The sequence below is a fragment of the Anas acuta genome, chromosome 3 (assembly GCF_963932015.1).
Source record: "Anas acuta chromosome 3, bAnaAcu1.1, whole genome shotgun sequence".
NCBI lineage: Eukaryota > Metazoa > Chordata > Aves > Anseriformes > Anatidae > Anas > Anas acuta.
The window spans coordinates 4693681-4717155 of record NC_088981.1 but is presented as its reverse complement, the minus strand read 5'-3'; the positions used below and the strand labels follow the sequence as shown (position 1 = coordinate 4717155).

At 35.8% G+C, this 23475-nt stretch overlaps 1 protein-coding gene across 9 annotated transcripts in view; it reads left to right on the top strand.

Moving 5' to 3' along the window:
* The window catches only part of USP34 (ubiquitin specific peptidase 34), a 128372-nt gene that overhangs the window by 21492 nt on the left and 83405 nt on the right, over positions 1-23475 (top strand). For 6 of the 9 annotated variants that reach the window (XM_068675346.1, XM_068675351.1, XM_068675349.1 and 3 more), the window contains exons 3-8: positions 10-430; positions 692-733; positions 5548-5598; positions 5777-5926; positions 10912-10979; positions 17910-18102. In XM_068675346.1, coding sequence (XP_068531447.1) covers positions 10-430; positions 692-733; positions 5548-5598; positions 5777-5926; positions 10912-10979; positions 17910-18102 — 925 coding nt within the window. The remainder of the gene's footprint in view (positions 1-9; positions 431-691; positions 734-5547; positions 5599-5776; positions 5927-10911; positions 10980-17909; positions 18103-23475) is intronic. The other 3 variants (XM_068675352.1, XM_068675353.1, XM_068675347.1) reach the window with 1 other exon arrangement.

The window sequence follows — 23475 nt, the reverse complement described above, 5'->3', positions numbered from 1 at the left end:
TTCTTACAGACAATGTCTGTGCTGTTTCAAGGAGTATAAACATTTGGAGATCTTTAACCAAGTAGTATGTGCGCTTATTAACTTAGTGATTGCCCAAGTTCAAGCTCTGCGGGACCAGCTCTGTAAACATTGCACTATTAATATAGATTCAACATGGCAAGATCAGAGTAATCATGCTGATGAGCCCTTGAATGTAGAAAGAGAGTCTCATGAAGAAGAAAATGGAGAACGGCAAAAATCTATAGAGAAAAAAATAGATTCTGCAAGAACTTGTGTCCTGACAGAGGAGGAGTCTGCAAAGAACACTGATGCTTTTAGCTTATGGAGCACTGATGAGAAGGAAAAGTTGTTGCTGTGTGTGGCAAAAATCTTTCAGATTCAGTTTCCTCTGTACACTGCTTATAAGCATAATACTCATCCCACAATAGAGGTATATCTTATCTTTATGTGTATATTTTTACTTTTGTGAAAGATTATTTGTTCTCACTAGACTGTGTTTGATGATAGTTGCTTTCATACAGGATGGGCAAATTCAGCTCTCCTGTTGACTTCAGTAGATCTTTTCAGAGAAACTTTTAAAATGACACATACTCCTACACTTTCTTTAAAATATGCTTAATTGTTATAGGTAATATATTGATAAGTGTTGGATGGAACTGTACACTGAATTATTGTACTGTTTAAATAACAGGAAGGCAAAAAGGGGACTGTAGTGAAGCCTTTCTTCCAGAAGGTAACCCATTAATAGTTTACTAATTTCTTTTCATTACGATCTATGGCTCTAGAAGCAAAGCTTCATAAACTGAACTTTGTGCAAGACCAGACTTTCTTGTTAGAACAGCTGTTTAATTGATGGGAATAACTGATTTCAAAGCAAGTAGCTTTGTTCTGCGAGTCCGATTTTCTGTGATACTTGTTACGCCTACCACTCACACTTTCAATAATGCATTCTGAAAACAAAACAACAAAAACAAAAACCACATTCAAAACTCCTACAAATATTTAACTCATGGTTTCCAAGATAAATATTACAGTGTGAACATTTCCTAGCTGAAACAACATAGTTTATGGAAAGCTTGCTTTTTATTTCAACTTGTGATGGCCTCTTAACATATAAACAGCTTATAAAATCTGTAAACAAAGAAGAGCTATATAAAGAAAACTTCTATCCAACAAACTTCAGAGTAAGAATAGAGAACGAAACTACAGTTAACTCATTTTTTTTATTTTTTAATTTTAGTTTCAGAGCTCCATTGGAGCTATGAGTAGTTGAGCTTGCATTTTAAACTTCATTTCAAATTGAAAAGACGTCATCATGCATCACTTTTCATGTATGCTAGTGGGATCACAATATAATTAGTTGTTGTTGAAGGGATCCTGCCACATTTAACAATATATCTAGTTTAAAATATTGTAGGGTAGGGTGGGCAACAGCAGTTTTTTTGAGTGGGCTGGATTTTGTTCTTATTTTTTCTGCCGAAACACATGGGCATAATTTAACATCGGTAGTTCCACAAATATGTATATAGAGAAATGACACAAAGCTTAGGATTTGTGGATTTCAGTTTTCCCATCATTCACTTTGGTTTGCCTCTTAAGCTTTAACCATACGTAAATCTGTAGTTCTGCCTCTGCAAGTAGAAACTGAAGAGGGCTGATGTATCTCATTATTTAAAGAAAAAAAAAAGAAAAGAAAATCAATGCCTGCTTAAGTGATTTAGCTTTTGTACTCCTCTGGGACGCCTACTGAAACTAGTTCCATAGGAATATGCAATGAACAATTCTGGAACAGGTTTTCTATGTCTAAACACACTTCTTTTAAATGACATCTTCATGTATTTTTTTCTTCTCTTTCAATTTCACTTCCAAATGATAAAAAGAAAATATCAAAGTGCTTGGTGAGATTTCTTTTCCACTTGATGTGCAACCATAAAATGATTGGCCGCAGATATGCAGTAGATTGCTGCATTGTGAGTGACTATCACTGTAGAGAGTGTATGTGGTGCATTGATCATTTGAATTACTGAATATGTTCATTCATTAGCTATGCTAAAAATATATAACTTGTGAGGGAAAAGTGTTTTTTTCCCTTTCTGCTAGACTTTTGTGTGCCCAGGTACGGATTAGGGAGGTATGCTAGCTAGCCACACTTGCTATGTATGTTATTCCTCTTTTTTTTATTGGGGTGGTTTTTATTTATTTAAAAGGTCCCGCCATCTACCATCAAGCTTTTTTATTTTTCTTCACAAAATGAGATTTTCTATATCTAAGAAGCCCTAGGGTTTATTCTAAAGTAATAGCGATAGCTATTTTAATGTCAAAACTTTTTGCTACTATAACTCATTTCTTGAGATTGAGAATTTAATTTTGGATTTCAGTGTAGAGCACATCTTAGTTGAATTGGGACAAATTACTAGTCCCAGTAATGGGAGCATTTCTCGTTTTAAATCAGTCTTAGAATCAAAATAACAACAAATACCTGTTCAAAATGTACAATCAATACTTGTAAGCTAAATAGATTCCTGGACGGAACAAATCCACCAAGAATTTGTGTGAAAAACCACTGTAGCTCTCCCTCCTCCTCTGCCTTGGAAAAGGAGAAAACTTCTGATGGAAAAATAGACTACACTCTCCACTTCAGAAATTCCTTGTTCCAGATTGCTGAGTTGAAGTTCTACAGGTTGATTCATCACGTCCAGTGAGGTTGCACTTTGCCTAGAAATGACCAACTAGGCTGTCATTTAAACACTTCCACTGCAAGGTTTTCACATGGTGTTGTCTTCTGGTAATGAGTAGTGGTCAATATTTACCCTTAGTCTTTGCATACACAACCAAAATCTTTTTTTTCTTAATGACAGCAAACAGAATACAAGTCTTGAAGCCTAATCCAGGTGTCATTTTACACTTGACCAGATGGAGAAGAACTTTCATATGAAAGTAACAAGTTTTTCCTATTTTAGAAGTCCAAGCTTGATTAAACAAAAAAGGAACAATAAACCAAGAGAAAAGGATATCAGCCCCTATGTCAGCCTGTAGACTCTGTCCTAAAATAGTACTGGTTAAGAGCTATTTTTGTCAGTTACACATTTATGACACTTCTGTAGAAAGTGAAGACCTTGTGAAATGAGAAGCAAAGACTGGTTGGTAGCCAGAGGGACTGCGTGTTAGCACCAGAAGCTTCCTTAAACAATTAAGTTCTGACAGCAAAGCGAACGTGACCTTGCAGAGGGCAGAAATGTGCTGGATATGAGGACAGCGAAAGTATGTTACGTGGAAGTAAATCAAGCTTATGTTACCTGAGAACTGGCGAGTATATAGTCTTGACCTGCGTAGAATGAATATGGGTCTGTATAGACAGAAAGCGTGCCTCAGCTTTTCTTAAATTGATCAGAAACATAAGAAAAACTGTCTTTCTACTAAGTTTGTGCTTTCAGAAGAGCAGAGCTGGTTGTAGTCCTTTAGAGGACAGCTCATCTCAGGGCATGAACACTGAAGAATAAAGCTTCAGTGAAGGTGAAGTCTGGAAACACACTGTTTATTCCTGTTGGAGTCTACCATTATTTTTGGTGCCCAGACAGAGAAATCTTTGCATTTTTTAAATGATAAAGAATAGACACACTCAGTATTTTTATAAATATGCTTGTGTTTTTGACAATTTAATAGATTTTAAGAGATCTTGCATACAGAATAGTTCAAAACTGTATACTCTGTTGTTCAGTTTATACTGACTTTATGCAGCAGGTTTAATGGGCAATTCAGAGGGGAAAAAAGGTTTTGAAAATGGAGGCTCTTAAAATCCTGTAAAGAAAGAAGCAAAAAGATAAAATGCACTCCTGAACTTTGTACTGTCTTAAAATTCCTCTAGACAGGAATGAATAATGAATCTTAAGAGAGTAAGCCAACTGTTCAGCAGTTCTTAAAAGAAGGTGAAATTGAAAGAGGAAAAAATCAGTCATTTGGGTGTCTGTAGTCTTCTGGTTCTTTGGAATGTTGCCATCTATGCTTTTGTTTTTCAAGTAAATCTTTCTTTGGAAGATACCCCTAATTAAGTACCCTCCACCCAAAACTGTGTCTGTGGCAGACTTAAGTTAGCATATTTCATCTGGAGTGGTGGTTGTTAATAGCATATTAGATTCCCATGAGGAATTCTCTTATTTCCTCATAAAGGTGATCATAAGGATTTCTTGGTCTCTGACTGTTCTGTTTCACATCTGCAAGTACAGAAGTCACATTTCCAGACTCGGTCTTTCAACCGTGACGCTTTCAGTAAGCGCTCACGCACCAAACTTCCATGAGTTGACTTCTGTATTCTAAGAACTGTAGTTTACCTGACAATAATTCTTTCTTTATTTTATTCAAGAAAACTAATGAATTTTCTCACAGTATTTTTGCAGTTTTTGTGAGCATAGCACTGAACACCTTTTCTAGCTACTTGAAAACATACCACCTACTGGCTTCAGAGCTGTTTTAAAAATAGCTGTTATGGTGTCACGAGTTCAGGCATGACTTAGATTTCAGCAGGAGAAAAAGGAAAATAAATGCTTAGATATAATACAAGCATATTGAATAATTCAGAACGTTTGTATCGCACTTAATCCCTCCAAAATCACTTGCCTCTGGCATCCTGTGCTATAGTGTGCAGAAGCTTATTCCTACAGAGGTATTTGAAATGTATTCAGGAAACTTCATTAAGAAATTATCTTAAACTTGCATTTGAATTGTGAATATGAGAACTGGGTGTTTGGTACAGAGAGATGGGAAGAAGAAGGTGTGCTGTAACTACCTACAAGTATCCATGGCAATATTGTGGTTTTACAGTCGCATTTTATGATAGTTTGAGTGCCCTTTTGTTCCTAGCCACATGCAAGATACACACAGTATGTGTAACAACCCTAATAAAGAAAATTCCCACTTTATGCTGCCCAACAAGTAGGTGTTGTGAACATTAAAAAGAAAAGTTATTTTTCCAAACTCTTTTCAGTTTAGTACTTCTGGAAAATATGTTTGTCATCATAGCAGATAGCTAACAGATTGATAAGGTGATACAATTCTTTCTTCCTCTTAAATTAGCTTTATCCTGCAAAGAGTATTAGGCACTAATTTTATATGAGGTGTTTCATTATATGTAAAATAATATAATAGTTGAAGTTAAGGAATTATATGCAGCCACTGCACCAGGCTGTATCCCCCTTTGCAGTATTTCTGTTGAAAAATTGCTATTGAGGGTGAAAAGGGAGGGTGGGTAGGTGGGGGGTGAAGAATGATGTTTTGATCCCAGCCTTTGAGAGCCACTGCTGAGATGTTACCTTAAATGTGTATTTGTGTACTTACAAATGCATTTCAACAATAGTAAACTCATAAATAAGAAAAATATGCTTTGGAGTGTGAAATTGGAGCAAAGCTTTAGCTTCTGACTTCGTCTAATCTAGGTTTTTGATTTTTCTGTTAATTGACTATAATACCTGTTAATGATCAGTTGTGTTTTGTTCTACAAAAACGTTTTTATTGCTTCTATTAGTTAATTTTATTTTTTTTCCTTTTAAACAGGATATTTCTGCTCAAGAAAGCAATATACTAGGAGCATTCTGTGACATGAATGTAAGTTGTCCATTTTTACATAGGTACATATCTCCTAGAAACTTATAATAGCTATGTTGCTTCCTCTGTATAGATTTGTTATGATATTTTTATTTTATTTTGTATTTCCTGTATATCTGAATGGATCTAGCATTGATTGTTCGTATTCTTCTCCTTTTTTATTTTGTAATTTCTCTAGGATGTAGAAGTACCATTGCACTTGCTTCGCTATGTTTGTCTATTTTGTGGAAAAAATGGCCTTTCCCTCATGAAGGATTGTTTTGAATACGGAACCCCTGAGACACTGCCATTTCTTATAGCACATGCATTTATCACAGTGGTATCGAATGTAAGTGTTGTCTTTACATTTTTTTGTACTATTAAACACATCATAACAAGTAAAAGGACTGAAGTCTGGAAGAACTGTAGGAGCAGGGAAGTTGTCCTTGCAAAGTTGTCCTTGTTGGGAATGTGAGGGCTACTGCTCCACTGGGGCAGCATTTCACCATCCAAACCCTATATATCTCCTGTAGGCATGTAATTAATTTTGCAACTTTGGATCATTTCATCATTCGTAGACATCAAGATTGTAGGAGCCTCAGAAAATACCTGTAAGGACAGTTTCAGATGTCATTTTTGTTCCTGAAGTTGTGTCATGAAAATATTCTAAGCTGTCTTAGGCTACGTTAACTTTTTACCTATTTCCTGTGAGGCACAAGGGATTTCTTTTCCTTTTGGTTTCCTGTGATTTTTTATCATTATAAACATTTGCAGTGCAGAGAGAGCTGTCTTTTATTTTCAGTTAGTTTTAGAATCAATATCCTTCATTGTTTTTCCATTTTGGAATAATAGCTATTTTTTACTAGAAGAATTACAAATAGATTTTAGTGGAGGAGATTGGAAGAGAGAGATTGGTAATAGAAATTAAAACATCTTTCTGAAGGACATCTGAAGAGTTACAATAATGTGAATGTGAAGTCATGTCCTGTCCTGTTACATACAGATGTAAATGAAATAAATAGCTTTATACGCCTTGTACAAAGTGAGTTTAACTCACTTGATCTGGATATGCTGCACCAATGGGCTGAGGTCAACTGCATGAAGTTTAACAAGGCCAAGTGCCGGGTCCTGCACCTGGGGCGCAATAACCCCAAGCAGAGCTACAGGCTGGGAGATGAGTGGTTGGAGAGCTGCCAGGCAGAGAAGGACCTGGGAGTGATGGTGGACAGTCAGCTGAATATGAGCCAGCAGTGTGCTCAGGTGGCCAAGAAGGCCAACGGCATCCTGGCTTGTATCAGAAACACTGTGACCAGCAGGGCTAGGGAGGTGATCGTCCCCCTGTACTCGGCTCTGGTGAGGCCGCACCTCGAGTACTGTGTTCAGTTTTGGGCCCCTCGCTACAAGAAGGACATGGAGGTGCTTGAGCGGGTCCAGAGAAGGGCGACGAAGCTGGTGAGGGGCCTGGAGAACAAGTCCTACGAGGAGCGGCTGAGGGAGCTGCGCTTGTTCAGCCTGGAGAAGAGGAGGCTCAGGGGCGACCTTATCGCTCTCTACAGATACCTTAAAGGAGGCTGTAGAGAGGTGGGGGTTGGCCTGTTCTCCCACGTGCCTGGTGACAGGACGAGGGGGAATGGGCTAAAGTTGCGCCAGGGGAGTTTTAGGTTAGATGTTAGGAAGAACTTCTTTACTGAAAGGGTTGTTAGACACTGGAACAGGCTGCCCAGGGAGGTGGTGGAGTCACCATCCCTGGAAGTCTTCAAAAGACGTTTAGATGTGGAGCTTAGGGATATGGTTTAGTGGGGACTGTTAGTGTTAGGTCAGAGGTTGGACTCGATGATCTTGAGGTCTCTTCCAACCTAGAAATTCTGTGATTCTGTGATCATTTTTATATTGGTTCATTGTAGTATTACATGTTTAAAATCAGATCCTTGCTTCCACACATCTTTGCTCCTTCCTTGTTCCGTTCCTGACCAGCCAGGATGATGTTCTAAATAAGTATTGAAACATGTTTGCATAGAGGGAACCAATCACTGAAGTAAAGCTGGTGTTGGTGATCATATCGCTTCCTCCTGATCCTTTTAGTGTAATGGTTCTTCACTTGTAGGTCAGAGAACAAATGAGTAAGGCCATGATGTGCTCAGTAGTTGTAATCTTAGACAGGAGGACTGCTGCAGCACCTCTTCATGTTAAACTGTAAAGATAGGTTTTCTGGCCCTTTCTGTAGGATCTGATGAGCTTTCAGGTGATGAGCTGATGGGCTTTTCATCTCTGGCTGTTCTCAGCACAACCTGCTGGTATCTCTTGCTCTAGTATATCAGCTGAGTTTCTGCTGTAATGTCCTGACTCAATTAAGTTAAAATGAGCAGAGAGACAAAGCAGCAAGTTGAACTGTTGTAGCTGATTTTCATGTTCTAAATTAAATAGTTTCTGATACAAACTTGTGAGCAGACCAATTGTTATGTGGTACCATCGAGCAAGGCAGGAACTAGTTTATGTTATCTGTTAAATTCATTTTCACGGTAGCACCAACTCTTGAGAGTTGGTATTTCAATAGCCTTTATTTTAACAATTATTAAAGGTAGTAATGATGGAATTATTTAAAGTCGTTGGGACAAACGAGTTGTTTAGCTACTACCTTAAATGTTTCAAAAAATATTTCAAAGTCTGTAGTGCAGATGGACTAAACACTTCTCATTAAAATGTTGGGCTTAGTAAGCTCCAGGAAGTGTAATAGATGAAGTTGGAAACAGTAAACCAAAGTCAAATCAATCATCTACTAACAAGCAGTAACATTCAACTTGGAAAGCATTTGCACTGTTTCTTTCACAAAGAATGGTGTATGTCTCATCAAGTGCACTGCAAAGGCTCATTTAAGAGAAGACCACTAGCACAAATCAGTAAATTGTTCAGGGCAACTGAGCTACTTATTATTAGTGGCGTTTCCTTTGTATAGAGGACAGAAAAATTATTGAAAAGATGTTTGTTTGAATTCTTGTATAGAGAAGATCTAGTTTGAGTAAATGCCTTCATCAGACAAGTTTATGTTTGTAATAAAGCCAGCAAATGTAATATAAAACAATTTGCATCACCCAGGGAGTTGTCTAGTTGGCAGTCTTGGTTTTTCTCCAACTTGCTGCTCAGCAAGATGCTTTCTTAGCAACATTATTGTGGTAGGACTGTTCCTTCTTAAGAGTATTTCTTTGCTCCTTTTTTAGTCATATACTTGGTTCCACCTTTCTTCCCATATTTCATATTCTGTGGTATTTGCTCAGCTTAACTACCTGACATTATGTTGGTCTCTTTAAAGAACTAACAGATGCAGAGAAATCCATGACCTCCAGCTTGTTTTGTGGAGGGTTTAAATATCCCTGGTAAAGTCTGTCATTGCTTCATTCTGAATGATTTCAGTTTTTTGATGTTGTGGAGGAATTGTTGCCCCTCTCAGTGGAGAAGAATTAGTAGAAATAGGCTGACAACTTCAAAAATTTCATTAAATTTTACTGTGTGAATCTTCGTAAGTCAGAAGTACAAACTGTTAAGAGAGACACTGTTTTAGAAATGAATTATGTTATAAAAAACAGATGATAAAAAAGAAAGAACCTCTGAAGCTGGAGGATAGAACAGATGCAATATATATTGTATCTTAAAAGCAGGTGGAAGCTTAAGAAGTCTAATGAGAGTTGTGGATTTATTAAAAAAATTATGTCAATATTTAGAAATTATTTTAATTTGACATTTTATTTAATTTAGTATATTTAGGTTTAATTTCATGATAAAAATTACATTTTCCTTTGTTAACATAAAATTATCAATTAATTCAATTCTGAGGATGAAATTCATATGTAACGCAAACATCTAGATGAATGAAATGGCTTGAGAAGTTTGAATTAATACACAGCGAAAATTAAGACAAACAATGAAAGCTATGAAAACAAAATTATAAAACCCTTTTACTACTTTTATTCCATAAAAAAATATTTCCTTGTGGATTGCTGGCTCGCATATGGAAAACAGCAGATTGTTGTGTTCCAAATCAAATTGCTTGAATACAATAGTATCTTTGTCATCATTGCAGTTCCTTGTCAAAATGTTATTTAATTTTTGTTTCTAGCACAAGAATCTTCTAGTTACACTTCCCATATTTGGCATGCTAGACCCTTTTTTTTTTCCTTCTTGAGACCAAGTAGAATCAGAAGCTTATACCAAATGTGGTATTTTTTTTGCAATGTGCAGATTTGGCGGGTTTGTCTTGCAAAATAGGTTAGTATTGTTATTGTGTACTAACAGTCACAGAGTAAAAAGTAAGTCTGAAAATATTTTTTCCAGAACTGACTCAAAGCTATTTGGCTAATTCCACAAATGTTTCAAATAAATACTGGCCATACAGTTTTCCTACTGCCTAATATTTTTCTCTTCTAGCAAGAAGAATAATGTAGAATTTTCTGCATTTCATCCTTGAGTGATTGTTGGTGTTAGCTATTCGGAAGATATGTGTGCACGCATGATTAAAATTATGTCAGTAGTAACAGCTGCTAATGTTTCATCTGTGCTAGATCCCTTACCTGGCACGTAGTTGTCTTTCTGTAACAGGTTTAACAGGCTCAGCATTCCTTTTTGAAATGCAGATGGAACTTCTAACTTTGCCTGTGTAAGTAGTTTGGTTGGTCCTCTTTTCCTCACAGCAGTGCTAAATAGCTGTTTCAGGGTGTTTTTCTGTGCATACATTTTCGTAGTGCATACAGTTTTGCAAAAGTTGTAAAGGCAGTATGGTAAACATGGGAACGCAAATGGGGTAGTAAAAAAACTTCTCTTAATCACTGGTTATAAAACAGTTTTATTTTGTAGGGTATATAAATCATAAGAAGCAAAGCATCAATGTAAGTCAAATGATTTTACTTGATTTAGGAGAGATTTGTAAGGAACAAGATTCTTCATGGAGACTTGAAAAGAAGAAAGAAAAAGAAAAGAAAAAAGGAAAAAAAGGGGAAAAGAAACCCCACATGGCTGAGCAATGGGTTTTCCTACTTCAGAAACTACAGAAAATTCAGAAATGAGATGTCTGGACAGTATGATACTATTTATACAAAGTTCATATTTTCTGAATGACTAGAAGAAAAAATGCAACTCATGTTTCTAAGTCACAGAAACATTCTTCAGCTAATGGCTTTGAAAATGAGAAAATTAACAAGTTATTAAAAATAACATGAAAACAACAACAAAGCCTTTTTATAGAATGGGGTCACGTATGTAAATATATCAACAATATTTCATTCTTAACATTCTTATTAAATGTCATTAATGAATTTTTTATCTATTTATGTGTTTGCATTATAGATCAGAATATGGCTACACATCCCTGCTGTCATGCAGCACATTATACCCTTTAGGACTTACGTTATCAGGTAAATTTTTAATTTAATAATTTGTTCCTGGGAGGGCTTTTTGATAGCACCTATTTATAATTTTAGTTTACATACTTGCTAGTTGTTCAAGTTATTGCTCTGTCTGTATTATTTCAATGAGGAGAATGAAGGTAATATTTAGAGTTAGTTGGCACAGCTCCTTCTATCTGCCTAATCTCAGTATCAATCAGATCAATCTTAGGAATAGAATTTTTGATACATTCAGCCCCATTCTGATATGTTGTGTCAGGATCAATTGTAATTATTTCTCTTATTGCAGTATCTTCATATAACTGCAGTGAAAATTTACACTGAGGTGATACAAGTAGAAGAGTACTAGGTAGTCACTGAAATTTCATCTACTGAGTTTTAACGCTGCTTTGCATTTTTATGTTCTGTATTTCCAGCTGGCATGAACTGAAGTGTGATCAAAAGTCTACTCGCACTTTTCTGTATCTAACTATATTCAGTCTCAATGATTTTCTTTATAAGCTGCCTATCATGAACACTTTAAAATTAAAGTACTTATAAAAATATTTAATAATACAAGGAGTTTATTTTTATTGTCTTTCCTAGGACAATAGCAAAAAATCTAATGAGTTGCTGATGAAATTATCTGGGGTTTGTGTATCTGCCTGGATGTGGTGAGGGCTGGTCACTGCTAGTAGCCCAAACTTAATTTTTTCTGGTGCAGACAACATAAAAAGCCACTGCTCTTGTGTGTGCCCACAACTTCTCCAAGGCTTTGGGTTTCCTCTATCTGTACTATTAGAAACGTGCTTGAACTGGTCATAGTTTACTTCCCTGTTATCAGTAAACGTGCCCTTGCAGATTACATTAATTGTACCAGTGTAAAAGCGCACTTCAAAAATAATTACATTGGCAACAAAAATATACCAGTTTTTGAACCTCACTACCAGTGAGGTTCAAACCTACCAGTGAGGTTCAAAACTACCAGTGAGGCTCAGAACTATGTTTCATACTTTAAAATGTTCTGGTTTTAATTGTAAATAAGTTTCACTGTGTAGAAATTATTTGCTTGGCTACAGGCCTATCCTGGTGTAACATGGTTTCTACCAAAATTATACCAGCAGGCAGGAGAGTATTCTGATCTTTTATTAAAATATATCACTCTTGAGTTACAGTCCAGCTGTGCACACTCCCTTAATGCTGATGTGTTATCTTTGAAGTCCTATAAAAGTAATTATTAATCATGAAACAGCCTGGAAAACAACCACAGAGGGGCAAGCAGGGGATCTTCAAGTGCTTGTCCCAGTACATATTCAACCCGTAGTTGTTGATGTACTTGGGAATTTGGTTTGTGAGCCTTAACCGTCTTCTTGCAGTGTATGGAAAATAAACAGAGCATTGAAGGATCAACAATTAGAGATAGACTGGTAAGAAGGAACTTGAGTGAGACAGAACAAAGCTCCCTGCAGATAATGCTGTTAATTCTCCCTTGCTTAGCATCATACTTTAAGCATGTTCTACTTTGTAACTGTAGATGTAATTAGGGTCACTTGAATTAAAATGCTTTATTCTTCTGTTTTCCTCATCTCTTTAACTAGTGAAATATTTGTATCTAATTTAAAACATGCTTTGTCAGCACTTTCTTGTCATAAATGGATGTTTGATGTTATTACCAATACATTTGTGTCCATCAGAAAGGTAACATTGATACAGGATACACCTTTCAAAACCACCAGCAGTTTAGAGAAGGATGTTCTCTCAGTTTTCATTTTTTACAATTGAATGCTGATATATCTGGGACTTCTCAACATTATGAAGTCCAAAACTTTGTGAAGATGCACTTACAAAGTGAGACATGAAGCTGGGAGGCCAAGTAACAAAATCTTTACTGCTGTATCTCTACAGGGGACAGAAGTTAACATAGATGCTTTCAGCAAAATATGGCTTATACAGCTCACCTCATTTGGTTGTCAAGCTTGCAGATCTCTCCTCACTGGGTCTCAAGGTCTCCCTCTGCCTTCTACTTCCATATCTGAAAGCAAACATAACCCTGGGCACTGCAAGACAGCACTTTTAAAACAAGTTCTGCATTAGCTTCTGCTGCTCTGCAAAGACATTGAGAGAGCTTGGAGGGGGGTTTAGTCTAGAACGATCCCTTGGCGTTCTAAATAACTGCTCGCACTTTGGAGTGGGCCTCCTGCGTGCTCTGGACCCCACTGTGTGACCCTTCTCCCAGGGCAGGTGACAAATGGAGCAACAGTGCTGCAGAGGCATCTTTCACCATGCTGGAGTGAGGATGTGTGCTCAGTGAGGATGTTATTGGTGTCAGCTGTTACTCAAAGTATCTGAAAGAGATGGGTCCCTGCTAGAAACCTTCATAAGAAGATGATTACATCAAATACATGTTAAGTCATGGTCCTTGTGTTGATTGGAAATGGCCTGTTGTCTGCATGTTGGAAACCCCTCAACTAGAAATGCAGTTTACCGTGCATGCCCAGATGTTTCTCTTCACTGACATCTACCCTTTGTAGTTGATAATGGCCACATGGTAGATGCCTTCATGAGATGTCTCATCTAAAGGATATAAACTTTGTTAGTCCAAATTGCTGGACTAGCAAAGTTGTCATTGCTCCTGTTAAAACCAAGTCTAATAAATACTATTAATTAGAATAGAGCAATAGTATTCATATCCTGCCTCTGAAAACCCTATGCTTTTGAACAGTTTAGGAATGAAATAAAAGATGTAAGTTAAAAAAGGCGTCTTTTAATAAGGAAGCAAAGTATTTCTGACTTCCTCAGAAGGAAGCTTTTATTGATCACGATAACTTACAGTTCTTCATTTCAAATTGCAAAACTCTCATGATAAAATTATCATGTTATTTGTGATAAAAAGAAAGACAAGATTTAAAGATAGTTGATTCCAGCTGACTTCACGTGAAGATCAGAGGTGAGAGATGTTCTACATAATGCCAGATATGGGATGCTTCACGATAGTGGTAGTTATGAACAGTGTCATTTTGAGGACAACGTTTTTTTCATCAGCAAACTTCATTGAAACGTAGGGTCTCATGGATAGTTTTGCCCTTGAGAAGGAAACAGGCTATCAGTGAAGTCCATTTTTCTAAGAAGTAAGAGATAAACTTGTATGCCTGCTATTGTCAGTGCTTCTATAAACCACTAGAAAGTCTTGGATAGTATGAAGGGAAAGACCTAAAACTCCTCTTTCTTTGACTTCACAGGTAGTATCACCTACTAAATGTTCCTCTGGTAAAATCTGAGAGAGCTATGTGTAGCAACACTACTGATCAATATCATACTTAGTTCTAACCCCTTCTCCTCTTCCTTCTTCCTCTGTCCCTTTTTCAGACCGATCTTGAGAGATTTTGTTTACAAAGGGTTTGTGTCTCTGCCCCAGTTAGGAAGAAATGGGACGTTCTGTGCTAAAACACACTGAGAGGAAATTGCGTGTGGCAGTTTTCTCCAGCGTTAGCCTTTTAGTCTCAGAACAGGGCACAAGCACAGAGCTGGTGTATGCAGAGGGAGTGGAAGCTCCAAACGGAATTGTTGATCCATGGTGCTTTCTGTGCAATACAGCGAGACAGAATGGAGCTGAAAGAATTCAAATTACTGCTTAGAAGTATTTTTCTTAAGAATTTGAATTTTATGGAAGTACCCAAGACTACTCTTTGCTACTAAATGTCATGAAAAACTCTTGTAATAAGCCTGAAATTTTCAGTCAGGAGACAATAGCTAGGCACTTAAGTTAATTCTTGGTAATGCTGAAGAGCCCTGACTCATTTGGCTTGATATACTTTTTGTAGCTGTGGTCCAAAGGAGTCATACTATGGGAAAAAAGATTATTTCACAGTTGTGTAGCTAAAGTACTGACGCACGAGACGTGATTGTACGCGTTACATAAAAATGGAAATACACATTTAAAACTGAACTCTATCCCCAAATACAGCAACTTTAAATAGTTTCAGCAGACTAAAACCTCTAAAAATTAATGTATATATGTGTATGTTCTGTTAATACAATTTCATAGAGGTAACAACAACTACTGAGGTGATAGGGTTACGAAGCAGGTAGACAAAAACTGTCATTAAGAGAAGAGGCAGTCTAGTGTGTTTTGGGGTTTTTTTTTGGACAAAAATGGCTGTTATATGAGTGATATGAAGACAACAATATGAAGATAATATGGAATGATTATTCAGTTTATCAAAAATAAAAAGAAGAGAACATCCACTGCAATCATCAGGTTGCAGGCTTAACAGAAGTTTGTTTTTCATGCAAACGCAATTGTGAAACTAATGGCCACAGGTTAATGAGAAATTCGAAAGTATAAAAGGAAGAGATAAATGAATTCACAGTAGTACATAGTTTCATCTTTTTTTTTTTTTCTTGTAACATACGGGACAAATCTTTCATCTGCTTTTAGAGAGTCTATTTTGGGCTGGCCAGGCCTTTTGTCTTGCTCCAGTGACACTGTTCTTGTGCAAAGCAGTGCAGTAAATTTACAGCTAGTCGGTGTAAGGAAAGATGTGTATTAATTACCAGTACTAGCTAAAGATTTAATTTTTGTTAAAAATTAAGTTATACCAGTAAAAGCATAAAATGGACGCAGTTAACTGATAGAGACGGGCCTAGGCCACTGTATCCTTCCACAACTAAAATGAAGCTTAGCATACTTTGCAAGTTTCAGCAGATTTAATCCTGGTAATAAAAATATGATCATATTTAATTGATGACCAGCATAATAGTGCCAATAAATTTTCTAATGTAGATCCATTTATACTTGGAAAGGCAAGTATGGTATCTTCAAAAGCCATCTGGACATGGCCCTGGTTGAGAAGGGAGTTGGACCAGGTGACCTCCCGATGTCCCTTCCAACCTCAGCCATTCTACATCTGTACTGTGCTTAGCTCTTAGAATAACCTAGTTACATTAAAAAGGCTTAGAAATGGTGCAAATTAACAAACAAAAAGTGCTCTTTCTCTGTAGCTTTCTCTAGACCCTGGGCAAAGCAGATTGTACTGTTGGAGTACTTCTGTAGCTCTGAAAATGCACCTACAGTGTACGTTAAATCATAGAAGTGGAATTTTTTAAAAGCACTATCAATTATATAGTACAGAAATGTGACACAGGTCTGATATAAGTTTAGACTAAATACAATAAGTAAATTAAAAGAACCTTAAAAATATTGCTGCAGTGTAAGTTTTATGAATAAAAGTGGGCTTACATCAATACTTGCATAGGAATCAAAACTTTCATTACATTAACTAGATCAACATAGTTGCTTCACCAAACTTTCTAGTGTAAGCAGGGTTTCAGATGATAGCCTTCTTAGTGAAATGCAGTGAAGCCTCAAAGCATCCTCCTTTCTGTGTAAATTGATCCATGCCCATTCCTGCCTGTTACACACATGCACTCTTTATCTGTTATATGTAGAGTGAGAATTTGTTAATTTCTTTTAATACCTTCAAGATCTTCTGAAATCCTGACAAAACAATCAAGTAGCGCTTAATATGCATTCTAAAATAAAACTGAATAGAATAGTTCAGTTGGAAGGGACCTGCAAAAATCATCTGGTCCAACTGCCTGACGGCTTCAGGGATAACGAAAAGTTAAAGCCTGTTACTGAGGACATCGTCCATATGTCTCTTGAACACTGACAGGCATGGGATATCAACCACTTCTCTAGGAAGCCTGTGCCAGTATTTAAGCAGAAATAAAGGCTTCGGTCATACACGGGCTTTCCTTCAGTTGCAGTTTCACTTTGAGGTAGGGTCAAGTTTGACGTGCTTCCTCAGAAAGATGGCGTTTCCCATCTTGGAAAAAGACATTTCTTCCCCCATAGCTTAAATTATGACTGAAAGGGTTTGGGAACCAGCACTGATTATAGTTTGCATGTAAAAACGTGGAGATAAAAAATGGGCCAAGATTACTGATATTTGAGATGATTACATTTTGTAACAGAGACCAACGAATTTTTTCACCAGTGTTTCTAATCCTCTCACCTGTCTGTAGATTAGAAATAGGTGATTAGGTTGGGCTTGCTGATGAACTTTTTCAAATGAGTTATGCCTTTTCATTGCCGCTTTTTGTTTTGTTTAGAAATCATAGCACAGAAGCATTACTTCCTTGCCATTATCTGTTTTTCAGTGCTCAACATAAGAAAATAAATATTACAATTAATAACAGTGAGGAATCTGGTTACGATGGCCCCCAGTAGTCCTTCTCTTGTCCTCCTGTTACTTATCAGTGATTCCTGTCATAGATGCACAGTCTTTGATTATTTGTGCTGAAGTCTCTTTGCTGTGTTTGACAATGCTAAGTATCGTTGAAGTGTGTTTATTTTAAGGCCACTACACAAGAGCTGTGAAAAAGGGCCTCAATCTAAATAAGAATCAGGGCCTGTATTTTTTCTTTTCTTAATTTACTAATGTTTATACAATGCAAATGCAAAGGATTGATGTATAAATCTAGTTAAGTGTAGTTTAATATCTCTTTTATATTTTAAAAGGTTCTTGCATATATTTGTCCAGTCTCCAAGGATAGATCCAGACTTAGGCTGTCAAACAAATGGATTTTTAACACATTTCTGTGTAGTTAAATCTAGGTTGGATGTAGCCGAAACTTCAAAATACTGAAGGCTTCCAATCTGCATTTCCAAAGAACTGTGTGGGATTCATGTCATTTTGTGGGTATCTGTTTTTTCAACAAAGAAATTTGAAGAGGATTAAAGTCAGAAATGTATTTCCTTTTTAATGTATTTTACATAATTCTGTTCTTCCCTGGTGTTTTTTTTTTTCATTGTTGTCAACTTCTGATATATTATTGATAGTGATATTTTAACTCGTTACTCCTACAGCTGTTGGAAACACATATTTGCTATAATCGAGATGTTGTTCTAGTTTGAATCATACTCTTTTCTTTTCTTCCATTTGTAATTTATTCCAGGTATTTATGTAAACTGTCAGACCAGGAGTTGAGACAAAGCGCAGCCCGGAACATGGCAGATTTAATGTGGAGCACAGTTAAAGAACCATTGGATACAGCCTTGTGTTTTGATAAAGAAAGTCTTGATCTTGCATTTAAATACTTTATGTCTCCAACTCTAACAATGCGATTGGCTGGGCTGAGTCAAATAACAGTAAGAACTTTTTAAAAATATAAATATTTAGAAAAATAATGTTTCTGTTGTGTTTTACAATACTGACTTATTTGGGGGCATTTTTAACGTGTGAAACAAGAGAATCCTCGTATATGCAGTGTTAGGAAATTACAGTTGTGGTTCTGAATGTAAGGTGCACTGAGAGATATGACCAAGACATGTCTGTGTTCTGCAGTATGTGGAACTATAACACATTTCCTGAACAATTTACCATTCTAAACAAAACTGTGTTATAACCATGTTTTGCAACAAGGTATGTAAAATTAAGTCCATTGACATGGCTATAGTTGTTGCTTACAAACGCTTTCAGTCTGTTTGGATTTTTACCTTTACAGTGTCTTGACTGTAGTGTAGTCACTTCTTCAAATTGTAGGTACCTCTTTTTCCTGTTTGTTTAATATAGTCTGTTTCTCAAGAAAGTGCATCAATTAGCAGAAGACTGAATTGAATAGGTAAATGTAAATAGTATTAAATAGAAATAGGTTAAAACCAGAACCCCCACTCTTCCCTTTCCTATGGAAACGCTCCACATGGCAGCAGCCAAGGTACATTGGGCATCCTTTTGTCTGTCATTGTTTCCTACATGTGCGTTATAGTCACACAGGGATAGAAGTGAACTTTTAAACTTTTTTTTATTAACCTGAGCCTTTTCAATTTTGTGTTTTGCTGACACTCTTGTATTTAAGATTTATAGGTCATATTGTCATGTCTGCCTTAATGCACAAAATGATGAATAGGAACAAACTACACTAAAATGAATAAAAATGTTCTACTGAAGTTTTTTAGTCTTTTCTGAGCACATTTAACCATCTCTGACTAACAGATTCCACAGTATCACTCAGTGATTCTCTTCATCACTGAGTGTCAGTAAATACGAGACAAGTTATCCGAATCCATTGTCCATTCAGTTTCGTATTTATATGAATGAAAACATAATGCAGTTTGTCCAGCGTAGGCAAGCTGTAGAGAAATTTAATTTTTGGAAGAAATAGGGACAGCATGTATTTGTTACTCTATATGCAATTTATATACATTTTTGTGACTTTACGTACGTGCTATATTTTGCACACTCAATGCCTGAATTCTAATTTTCTGTCTTAATTAATTAGTGTAAATTGAATTTTTGGACTTTTTTTGTGTAAGAAGATTTGAGTTGAGTTGATGAAGTCTAAGGTGAAATATGGCATATATTTTTATTTTGACTTTTCATTTCCATGTCCTTTATTATTTATACAGTTACAGATCTCTCATAATATCTGGTAGATGTATTTTAAAATATGTCCATTGATTGGACATAGAAGTAATCCCTCCCTCCTCCTCTTGTTACCATGTTACAATTTATAAATATGTTACAAACTTGAAATTTATAAATATTATGATATATAATGTAAAAATGAGATTTTTAATAACAGGTATGTATTACCAAAAGCAATATTCTACAGTAGTTTTAGATAGAAGAAATAGGTTTCAGCTTGTAAATACAACCAAAACACACACACACACATACAAAAAAAAAAAAAAAAAGGAATATTGTTTGTTAATACGTTATTAATTTTTTGTACGAATAGTCTCTAAAACTACTCTGGAACTCTGAGACAGTTTATTATTCTTTCTCATTCAAATAAAAATATTCTCTTTTTTGGTTCTCTTTTTAAAAATCTCAGGAAGATGTCTTTGGAAGCATCATTTGCTTTTTCTTGTTTGGCTTCTGAATTTTGCTCTACTTTGGTATGCTTTGCCTGGAACTATTTTGATTGCCAGAATTGTGCAACTTTGAGAGTGAAATTTGAACCAAAATTTTCAGAAATTTTGACTGCTTCTTTACTGAAGTTTTGTGTCCTCTTTGCAAGCAAGGATCTGCTTACAAATGTAGGTCAGTTTAGTTAGGTAGTATTTTCAGACAACCTTATCTATTACTGATGTACTTTCATTACTACTTTTCTGATTTTTTTTCTATTCATATCTTTGATGGCTAGAATTTGTTAAAGTAATTCCATTGAAGTGTTCTTCTCAGTCAGCACAATTTCAGCCTCCTGTATGTATTTAAGACTTTAGAACCAAGATAACTGCAAATGGAAAATATTTTCCTTTCCTGGACTTCCATTTGCCTAAAGTTGAGAATTTAGCCTTGAAGCAATTTGTCACTTCATTTCTCAAATAGATGTGAAGATTCAAAGAAAACTTGCAGCACAGTTTTATGCAAAATATTCAGAAGTGTGAACTTTCAAATATACATTTTATTTCAAAGAAGAATATCTTCTCGTTATTTATATGGAAAATCGACTCAGATATGCATTTCTAACTTCACTCACAGGATCAAGAACAATACAGAGCTGGTCAAATAAGCTCTGTGGCATGTCTAATTATTCCTTTTGCAAGATAAAGATACTTTTGCCATCATTATGGAGAGGGAAATTTTTGACCAAAACCATAAATGAATCTAAACAGATGCATGTGTTCTAACATGGAGGTGTTGATTTGTGTCTGCCAAGAGTTTTTTTTTCCTGCCTAACAGCTAACATGACCAGTCCTAAAATTAAACCTTTCAGTTTCGTGAAACCTCTTGAGACTCACAGAATACGTGCTGTATGGCATACAGGGATTATATTTGCTTACCACCAAATATAGACTTGCCTCTCTTGAGGGAGTAGTGTATACATAATGTGTCATATCATCTGACTTAAGTTCTTATTTACAAAACAAGGTTGAAGACAGACACATGTAGGTTAATTTTAGCAAAGTGGAAGCTTGACTAGGTTGAATATCAAGTTGGAAATAGCTACAGAAAACTACAGCAAAGTGTAAACCGAGATATACCTGGAGATTTATTTTTGTTGTTACCTTGGTTCTTTTTGATTTCATCTCCCAGTCATCCATCAGTTGAGGAGATTCAGTTCTAAAATACCCTCTTCTCTCTTTACTATTGCATCACAGATGGGATTCTTTTTTTTTTCCATGTCCTTCCAGTTACAGATGAACTTAAATATGTGAAAATGAATTCTCATAACCGATCTGGGCATCCTTCCTTTTCCAGGTTTTCAACACATTTTAATTTCTGTGAATTAGTGAAAATACAAAGGTAACATTGTAGGGTTTTCCCTGAATAAATTCGGTATAAACTTGCACACTGCTTGTTTATTCTTCCTATGTTGATTTCTAATGTAAAAAGTGTAATTTCTTTTGATGCCGGGGTCTGGAGACAAGAGTAGCTGGGGAGAATCCTTTTTGTTCTTTGCTGAAAACTTCATTCTTCTGTTGTACTTCGCAAATAACACGTTTGTGTTAGATTAAGTAGTGTCTGGGCAGAGGCCTCTTTATTTTCTTGCAATCTTTCATATATCTTGCAAAATTGTAAGAGTATCTTACTCTCTTCGGCTTTTCATAGTAACCAAATGAAGTCAAAAAAAAAACAGGGTTGGAGGTGAGTGAGGCTAAGGTGGTTTGGCACTATCCCACGTGTACTTTGTATTGCACTGTTGTGCTGGTAATCTAAGACCAGTTGTATAAATGATTTGAACCTTAAAATATGAAAAAGAAAAGCTTTCACCAGAATTCTCTTGGGTAAGGATTTTGTATTGGAAGTTTGGATCAACACATGGCCATGGATTTAAAATCAATAATGGTCATACTTTGATGCTCTTCCACTTTTTGATACCTTTGAAAACATTTTCAGATGGGGCATGAGTCTTCAGAAATACCAGTGACCTTTCACTTCTTTATTTGACCCAATTCTAATGAGCCATAACAATTTGTTGATTAAGTTCTGTCCATACATTTTTTCCACTCCTAAGTGTATTTAATTTGAAAATATCTATTAATAACTTATCTATAATAATGGTGTAATCAGGCTCTCGTGTCTCACTAATTTTAATTCATTTTCAATTTTACTTCTTCAAAAACATGTTTTCACTTTAAAATTTTTGAGGTTAGGCACAAATAAATCTTTCTGTACAGTCTGAAGGAGATTAACTCACCAGAATTGTAGAGCGTGTGAGCTTGAGATGTTTCAAGAAAGAAACAAATAACTTCTTTGAAGAAGTTATGCAACAACTTTAATTTGAATTTCAAAAACTTCATTCCTGTGTCTTTAATGTTTTTGATGACAAGATGACCAAAAAGTTTCATTATGTGATTTTAAATGTTTAAAAATATCATATACATTTAAAGAATTGGAAACAGTCATCTATATATCTGGAAAGTTGGTTCTGAGTGTTGAAATTAGTATTTTCTATAAAGACCCTTTAGGCTTACAGATGTGGAAGAAAACAGGTGTGATTTCAGCCAATTGTGTCAAGTTGCATAGTAGAGAGTTAAAACAGTCTCATGGTCTTTTTTGAGAGCACATCTCCAGAGAAAGTGCATATGGAAAGAAAGCCTTTCTAAGTACTAGAGAAATTCTAAATGATTAAAGGTGCATATTTTTTTTAATGTTTTTTAAAATTTAGATCCTGTAGTTTCAACAAAACGTGAATAAAATTTGTGTGTAGCTTTTATTTTAAAATCCCCAGTACACCTTGTTTACTCTGACTCTCCTCCATGATAACCTTCAGGTATTCTATCAGTGCAAATTTCTCATGCTGCCTTGACCAAAGTTTCAAATGATGGTAAACATCTCACTTTTAAAGACAATTCTTTTATAAGTGGTGATGCAATCCCCACAAGCTATTCTGTCTCATATTATTTGAATCTGTTTTAGTTAACACTAGTAGAAGATTGAAATAGCTGACAGTGAGATTAATAATTATTATTAATGCTAATGATATATTTAAGTCACGTGGATTTCCAAAGCATGGAGTTCATACGCTAACATAGTAAATAAAGTTTCTTTCCTGTAAATAGGGTAAGGCACCGAATTTAACAAAAACCAACCAACCAATGAGCCAACACCCCCCCTCCCCCCCCCCCCCCCCCCAGAGGAAAAAACACAACCACTATCAGCTACAGCTTTTCAAAATTTTGAATTTTCAAGGATATTAACAAGGAATTTTGGCAACCTAAACAAAATTCCAATTAGTATACAACCACAAAAATCTGGGGTTCATGAATTACTGAGGTGTTGTGTAAACATGGGATGATTAGTGTGCAAGATGTAATACTTTAACAGGGTTTTCATTTCTTTGTGACATAGTGAAAAACGTTTCATTATATATACAGTCTTCTGTAATTTTCACTCTCCAATTTTATAGGCTTTCTTTTGTCACATTATCATTATTGAAATCTTTGTTGTAGTAAGCTTTACAGTACAACAATGGGGGACTCAACCCCACTCGTTACTTTCTAGAGTGTGAGTTTCATGTCTCATAAAAACCTGTGTGCAGAGTTACTGCTAGATGCCTTGCTTTGATTTCCATA